General features: G+C 36.7%; 1 protein-coding gene across 1 annotated transcript; it reads right to left on the bottom strand.

Annotated features, from left to right (window-relative positions):
- Window positions 1-1200: 1200 nt before the first annotated feature.
- Window positions 1201-4184, bottom strand: LOC137032443 (polymeric immunoglobulin receptor-like). The gene is made up of 8 exons (XM_067404205.1): window positions 4145-4184; window positions 3667-3984; window positions 2724-3038; window positions 2301-2627; window positions 1963-2088; window positions 1793-1891; window positions 1630-1682; window positions 1201-1557 (listed from the first exon to the last, which is right to left on the bottom strand). Exons 1-8 carry the CDS (start codon window positions 4182-4184, stop codon window positions 1456-1458), a joined length of 1380 nt encoding a protein of 459 aa, XP_067260306.1. The 3' UTR covers window positions 1201-1455.
- Window positions 4185-8774: the final 4590 nt, after the last annotated feature.

Below are 8774 nucleotides of genomic sequence, written 5' to 3'. Positions count from 1 at the left end.
TTAATCATAAATATAGGGGGCTGCTGTTCGGTATAATTGTTTTCAAGAACATTGTGTAAATTGGTATACTATTTAGCCTAGGCTACCAAAATGAACACCAAAACTTAACATGAACTGTTAAAAATAATAGCAATTCATGCTAAAAATTGATGGAAAGCTGGCAGCCTGCACGTTTCTTGACCACCTTCTTCCATGTGGATCAATTTTCTGTTCTGATCGCAAGTCTCTGCAAACTACTGAGTAGGCACCAATCAGAGGCCGCAATTTTATGATGTCATCATGTGGACTTCTTACAAAGTATTTTACAATATTTTAAAAATACAAAAATACAAAACACTAAAGTATTTTGTTTCATGTTCTGTTGGTGATTTGGTATCCCCCTCTTCAATCTGCTGGAAGCAAGTACTCTGGCTGTGTCAGAAATCACATACTCTCTGGAGGAAGTATTTGGGAAAAGGTATGTTCTGTATATGAATGTGTTTAGTATGAATGTGATCTGGACAAACTACATGCTGTCATTATCATGTGACCTACCAGCATTAGTTGTGTCACTTCACCTCCATTCACAAATCTTCTCCCGTGGCCTCATGGGATAGTGAAACGTCCATCGTCAGTAAGGCCATGGCCAGCAATAACACTCCCTTTTTCAATGCCCAGAAGCTACTAAAAACATATTTAAAACAGTTTATGTGACTCCAATCGTACAACCTTAATGTTATGAAGCAAATAGAATACTTTTTGTGAACCAAAAAATAAAAAAAAATAAAAATTACACCCATGTTTTTTTTTTTTTTTTTTTAATCAATTCATACAAAGCGGCTCTTTTTCTATAATTCCTTCCTCAATGTTAATTGTCCTCATTTTTATGCTCTCTATTAAGAACTGAGGGTCAAGTGGCTCCATCTAGTGTTCAACAGCTGATCTGCAGCACGTGACTGATTCATCATGACACACAAACACACTCACAGTCTGTTCAAATGAGCTCCTGTTCTCAAAGACATCACATTACACTTCAGCAAAACCTTATCGTTAATAACCGACCTTCTAGAGCTGCATATGAAACTGAAACACATTAAATACATCAACAAATCATCAAGTGATTCATCTGCACACATAATATGATTTGATAATAAAATAACAACGCTGCATTGTTATAAAGAACAATTATCTTTTATTTTGTTTATAATTACATAAAATATTGACATTTTTAAGTATATTGAACAAATGACATAAAACACATCAGTAGGATAGTTGTGTATATTGAGCAAATAACAAACTGAAAGTCTTCGAAAGATCAACAGTCGATCGCTAACATGTATTTACAGCAGTCATAGGATCATAACTGCATATATTGACTCTAATCCTGATTGTTATTAAAGATGATCATCAGGACCATCTGCATCATTATTACATTACAAAGATGATGAAGATGAAGCGATGTGAGGATCTCTGCTGTTAAACATTAGCGTAAATATTGTCGGAGGAATCAGATGGGGTTGTGGGTAATTGTCTGTGAGTGTCTTCAACCTCCTCATAATTACAGTAATTATTATAAACCTGAGGAGAGAGAGCTTATTTAATAATATTTAAAAACATAAATCTTGTTTTATAAACAGTAATTCTACAAACCTCTTCATTGTTGGCTGGTGTCACATGGGATGTTTTGGAGGAGGAATCAGCGTCTGTCAAAAACAAGCAAGTGAATGAATTAAAAAAAAAAAAAAAAAAAAAAAAAAAAAACCTATTTAACTATTTGGAACTATATGGAACATGGAAGAAGAAGGAGTTTTACTGTTCGACTGACGCCTCCTGCAGACATTCCAGATCACGATCACGAGTCCAATGATGATCAGCAGCAGAACCACAGACACACTGACCACCAGAGAAGAGCCTGAAAACACCAGAGACTCACAATCTGAACCACACAGATGAGTGTGTTTGTGTTTCAGAGAGAGTTTGTACCTGTTACAGGAGACACAGATGAGATCGCTGGAGATTCAACTGATGAGAATGATGCTGAGGAGGAGAAGGATGAGGATGATGGTGGTGATGATGGTGACAGTGATGTTGATGGTGTTGATGTTTGCTCTGAAACACAGTAAAGCCAGTGTCAATAATCACTCACAGATACTTCACTTCCCTTTTCTCAGAGACGCTGATGTTTTTCACACATTTCTGAACCATCTGACATGTTTCACACACACAAACATCAAACTGTTGACTGTATTTGAGCAACTTGAGTCTCTCAGGAGGTTTTTCTTAAAGTGTTACAGATGCTGGTTTGTTTCATCATTTCTCACCTGTAACATTGATCAGGACTCGTGTGATGAAGCTCTTGTGTCCTTGATCAGACTGAACTCCACACCAGTATTCTGAATCTTGTTCAGTCACATGACTGATGCTTCCCGTCAGGAGCTGCTCTTCTCTGTCATCATACAGCTGGATCTTTCCCTCAGGACTCCATCTTCTGCTCTCCTTCACAGACGTCTCTTCAGCACAGAGATCAGCTCCAGATCTCCAGCAGAGAAACTTCACATCACTAATGTGGGATTGTGGGTATTTGCAGCTGATGTTCACAGATCCTCCTGCAGCAGCTGATAGACTGATGCTCTTCACACAACAATCATCTGTTTCAGATCCAAATCAAGTGCAGCAATGTTACAATGACCAGATATATTCATGGATTCTGTCAAATAATGCAGAAATGAATGAAAGCGTCTCACCGTCTCTGATGATCAGATTAAACTCAGAGAAGAAACTGTATTCTTCAGAAACTTTGACTGTAATCTGATATTCTCCAGAGTCGTTCTCATTCAGATCTCTGATAAACACACGTAAGAGACCTGCAGATCTGTCATCCTGAACGGAGAATCGTCCGTCCTGTTCCCATCCTGCTGCTCTGTTAGTGATTGTTACAGTAAAACACTGACCTCCAGATTTACAGAAATATTTCACATGGTTCTTGTGTTTCATCTCATATTTGTAGTTTATAATGACGTTTCCTCCTGAATATCCTCTCACACTCCTGATTGGTTGATCTGTCGAACACAAAAGTAAAAACACAAGCTTTAATCAATGAGATTCAGACATACTCCTTTTTGTTCTTTTACAAAATATACTGATTCACGACATAGGAAGCTAGAGAGCTGATTGAGACGCACCAACAGAAAGAGTGTGAATGTGACAGATAGAAGGCTAAGTTGAGAGAGAGAGAAAAAAACAACAACACTAACAACCACATTAATCTGCATATCAAGTTTAAGATCACAGTCCAATAAAAAGCTCTGACATGCAAGAAAAAATAAAATAAAAAATCTGACATGCAAGGATGACCCTAAAAGGAGATTTAGTCAGTTTTAATGCACTATGGTTAGGTACACACACACACACACACACACACACACACACACACACACACACACACACACACACACACACACCAGCTTAGATCAGTTATCATTTTGTTTTCAGCGAACACATCTGATCACTTTGCTGTTGACATTGTTTAGGGTTATTTTATGAGTGTTACAACAGGAGATAAAAAGATTATTGATGGCATCTGTTATGAGTTTCATTTGTGAATTACAGAATTTAGTAATTCCAGTCAGTGTTGAGTATCGTGATGTTGTGGAGATCATCATGGGTTTGAGGCTCTCAGTTACTCACCTCTTATAACCTCCAGATTCACTTCAGTGTATAAATCTTTTCCAACTCTTTCAGTTCCACACCAGTACGTGTCAGAATCCTGTTCTCTCAGATCTCTGATGGTCACAGTGAAGACTTCTGATCTTGTGTCGTCATACAGAGAGAATCTTCCATTATAAACCCATTTATCTTTAATATCAGTCTTGATTTGGTCTGTGCAGTCTGACCACTGTCCTTTACAAAAATACTTTACATATGCTGCATATCCTTCATCATATTTGCATGTGATCGTGACTCCTCCTCCTGAATATCCCGTCACACTGATGGAGCTCACGACTCCTACAACAAACCAGCATCAAACACACTTTAATATATTTATGAGACTACACAGAAATGAACTTTCTTCAGCAGTCACTAGAACATCATGAAGTGAAGTGAAAGACTCTCCTCATCAAATCTGTGCTGTTTTTAGTGATTTACTCTGAGTTCAGATTCTTACCAGGAATCATCAGCAGAGTGAAAGTCAAGATGATCTTCATTCTTCTCTCTTATTAAATGATCTTCTCTGTTGTCAGTAGATTCAGTTCTTCTGAAGCTCTCGATGTGTGTTCAGATGAGTTTTGAGTGTTTCTTTCCTGGTTACAAGTTTAACATGAAGTGCTGAATGTGACGGAGACGCCCACTTCCTCTGAGAGAGAGAGAGAGAGAGAGAGAGAGAGAGAAATTAATAAAGAAGGAAGTGAAATTAATGCCCTGTCCAAATACCCACACTTGCGGTCTTGGCCATTTGAGAGCTTGTGTACGTGACAGGATGTAAGTTTGCAAGTCTGTCGCATGTCTTAAAAATGCCAAACTGCAGTGCCCTTAATGCACACTTAACCCACACCATCTTGAATACCACTTCTGAGGATAAGCGTATCCCATCATGCATTGTGTTCAGGAGCTCACGTGCCCCAAAACTGCGAGATGTCGAGGAAAACATTCGACTGTAAGTTAAATTAATTACATATTACATATAATTTGGTAGAAAATCATAAAGTGTTGTACATTTTATTGATGCAAATATAAGTATGGGTGTCTGTTTTTTGCACAACATTGCAACTGCTTTTTATTACTTAATTAGAAGCATCACAATCAAGTCTTTTGTTACTTACATAGCGACTGAACAGATATTTAGAAGTTTATTTTAAAATGCAAAGTATTGAAAATAAAAAAGCTCTGTAAACTTGCACTTTTGTTTTTGCAAGACTATAAGTGTGTCCCATCGGGTAATCTAAAGCTCTACACACACTTGCAGTCTTCTACTTGAACACTTGAGCCAAACACAGGAAATACGTCATGTTAGTAGACAAGTGCACAGACCGCAAGTGTGGGTATTTGGACAGGGCATCTGACACCCGACAGAGACATCTGATGGACACAAACGCAAACAGCAGCGGTTCACATGATCACCTTATAAATGTTTCTGATTGATTGATATGGTAAATATTTTTAACATCTTATCATGGTAAAGATTTAACTTTTGATAATCGTCCAAACATGTTGAAATGGAGAAAAATCATGCTTAATTCACATTCATAAACCTCAGCATCTGTTGAGTTTTCCAGCGTATCTTTGTTTGAATGACTCTTTTACTGCTTCAATGAATCTGGTCTCCACAGGGACACACGAAACACATCAGATTAAACCTGCTGGAAACCACAAACCACGAAAGAGAGACACGAAACTGAAACTGAAGTGAGTGCGAAAGTCTCGAGGACTGAGAGTCAAGTGGCTCCATCTAGTGTTCAGATGGTGTAGGATCTGCAACACGTGACAGATTCACAACACCAACACATTCAAAGTTCAGATGAGCTCCTGTTCTCAAAGACTTCAAATTACACTTCAGCAAAACCTTATGGTGAATAACTGATCACTTTACTGAACACTTTATTGTTCTAATAAACAATTATCTTTACTTATACACAAAGACATACTTTTTTAAGTATCTTGAGCAAAGTCACTTCACAACTGTAGTTGTGTATGTTGAGCAAATAAACGGAAAATGTTTGATCGCTAACATGTGTTTGATGTAATCACTAGATCATAACTGTGTATAATGACTCTAATCAAGATCATTATTAAAGGTGAACAACAGCAGTTCCAGCTCTACAAACATCTCTAATGTTGAAATCCAATGACTCTGTAAGGCCATGGCCAGCAATAACACTCCCTTTTCCAATGCCCAGAAAGCTACTAAAACATATTTAAAACAGTTCATGTGACTACAGTTGTTCAACCTTAATATTATAGAGCAACTAGAATATTTTTTGTGAACCCAAAAAAAAAAAAAAGTAACGACTTTATTCAACAATATCTAGTGATGGGCGATTTCAAAACACTGCTTCAAAGCTTAGAAGCTTCATGAAGCAGTGTTTTGAAATCGCCCATCACTAGATATTGTTGAAAAGTCGTTATTTTGGTTTTTTTTGGCACACAAAAAGTATTCTCGTCGCTTCATAACATTAAGATTGAACCACTGTAGTCACATGACTGTTTTAAATATGTCTTCTTTCTGGGCATTTGAAAGTGTTAATTATTTTGCTCAATAGAGGCCTCACTGAGTCATCGGATTTCATCAAAAATATCTTAATTTGTGTTCTGAAGATGAACGAAGGTCTTACGGGTGTGGAACGACATGAGGATGAGTAATTGTACAAAATTTTCATTTTTCGGTGAACTAAGCTGCAGTCTGGCATTTTTCCTCTTTGTCGCCATCTCTGTTTGAAACCTGCAATTGCAGTCATATCTGCAATAGTTATCATTACGTGCGTTGTGCCTCTACATCTAATCTAATGTTTGCTGTCAATCACCGCACTGGTGTGGATAATGAACTTCAGAATCACAGGTTCTAGGTCTTGAAAGTGTGACCAAAATAAGAACATCTGAACAAATAAGTAACATTTCTGCCACTTTTATTCTGACCAACTGAGCATTAGGCCTACAATAAGTTGTGTTGTCAATGATGAATAAATCTAACTATTGCTTAGCCTGGATTATTATTACTGCGCTACAAATTATTATTGTTGTTATAATTTGTCCTCGAATTGTTAATATTAACAACATCAGCATTGCGTGACTGTGTATTTAGTGTAAATTAGCGTTACCTGTAGATTTCAATTTCTGTAGCCACTCTGCCGTCTGAAGTCTTTTGCATTTGACTACAGGTGAATCTCCAGTTGTCACTGATGATTGTCATTGTCAGACTGACGTTTAATTATTTCAGCTACTGTGAGAACAGGCTATAAATGAAGAGTTTGGTTCCAAAACGCTATAAATCCATTTTGATTAATTTGAGTAAAAAGGTGTTTTCTTTACCAAGAAATTGGCAAAATGAAAACCACTCTTTTCTGTTTCAAACTTTCACATAGCATCTTTTGGTTATAAAAACATTAAAAATTCAAATCTAGATTTTGATTTTCAAAGGTTTATTATAAAAATTTATTATTTTTTCCCCAAAATGCATTAAATGCATGACACGTTTTTTTGTTTTGATTTTTTTTTTTCAAAATGCAATTAATCCATCAATATAAAAGTTATTTTTCATATTGAAAGTAAGTTAATTCACATATATGACAGCCTCTGAACTTTGTCAATACTAATCTTATGTACATGCATTTGACTAAAAATACATTCATTCGTCGCTCCCAAAATGAATTCAACGAGTCATCTTGTTAATCTTATAAATGAATTATGTCTCTGTTTGTCATTACCGATCAAGGCGTATCTGGCGTCACCGCATGGTTAAAATAAACAGTTCAGTTTAGGGAGCGTGATAGAAATTTGATGCTGTCGTGAAACAAGCAACAGCCGGCATTTTTCCTCCTCCCGACTCGAGTGCCTCGCCTTCTTAATCTCCTCACGTAAATGATTTCGATGGCTTGCGTTTCTTCCCCACCGCAGAAAGCACCACAGGTTCAGCAATGTTCATCGAAATTATTAATTTTTCTGTTTTTGTTGATCACAAAGTACAAAGTAGATAAAGGATGCGGGGTGTATTCAGAGCGCCGCCATTACTGTTTACAGTGCATGGAATGGTGCGCTGTGATTGGTTGAGCGGATATATCGCGTTCTGCAGAGAAGTGAGACTGGCGTTTGTTGCGTTTTGGAAAGAAAGGGAGAAAACATGACAGAATAACACAACGGATATCGCATTTTGCGCAAAATTAATAAATGACTTTTCAATACCGACCAGATACAATACTGATTTTGGCGGAAACTCAATTTTTTTGAAAATGGCGTTTATCGCGTTTTGGAACCAAACTCTTCAAATGATCCGCTAGAAGCAGCATCCTCACATGATAAAACCAACTAGCCTGGACTCCTTTCTTTCTGTTTACAGACGTGACGTAATGACACAAATAAATCCACCAGGTCGCTCTTAATATAAAACATTATTACAAGCTTACCGTTTTGAAACAAGCTAAGATGATGAGATAGTTCTGAACACTGACTGGTTATGTACTTGCTCAAAAATTGATTTTGGATAAGTTTTAACCACAAAAAGTTTTAAGTTGGATTCACACTGCTCTGGAGGGGTAGCATATTTTGGAATATTAAGATAAAACTTGGTACACTTAATAGCCATCATACCCTGAGAGTGTGTGAGGAGCTTCAGCACAGCGCCACCTAGCGTTGCTGAATAATGGGCGATTGATATATATATATATATATATATATATATATATATATATATATATATATATATACATATTTTTTTTTTTTTTTTTTTTTTTTTTTTTTTTTTGGCCTATAACTTCTTCTATAACTTCAAGTTGAATGATATCCAATTTCCCCATGTTGGCCATTAAGAATTTTGTAGTAATATTCTGTATTTTATGAACCCAATAGCATATTATTACAGTTTTGATTTGTGTCATCAGCGTAATGTTCTGAAAGAGCCTGAGAAGATATAGAGGAGCCGCAGAGTGTTTTATCCAATATCTTGGCAACACATCCTGCGTTTTAGACTGAAACTTCATCATGTTGATGCTCTGATTCTCCCTGACACGCTTGCTTAGCTGCTAATTTTGACTCTTTTGTTTATTAATCACTGCTCGGAGCATTATTTTATGTTTTTATTAGCTTTA

This window comes from Chanodichthys erythropterus, chromosome 12, assembly GCF_024489055.1.
Source record: "Chanodichthys erythropterus isolate Z2021 chromosome 12, ASM2448905v1, whole genome shotgun sequence".
Taxonomy (NCBI): Eukaryota; Metazoa; Chordata; class Actinopteri; order Cypriniformes; family Xenocyprididae; genus Chanodichthys; species Chanodichthys erythropterus.
Note: the sequence above shows the minus strand (reverse complement) of the source record. Positions and strands in the feature narration are given on the sequence as shown.

Bases quoted from the DNA above. Each gene is read 5' to 3' on its own strand.
- LOC137032443 (XM_067404205.1), bottom strand. From the start codon at position 4,184: ATGAAGATCATCTTGACTTTCACTCTGCTGATGATTCCTG. The intron at 2,628-2,723 runs GTGAGACGCTTT...GATCTGAAACAG, and splicing joins TAATCTGATCATCAGAGACG to ATGATTGTTGTGTGAAGAGC. The intron at 2,089-2,300 runs GTGAGAAATGAT...ACTGTGTTTCAG, and splicing joins AGTCCTGATCAATGTTACAG to AGCAAACATCAACACCATCA.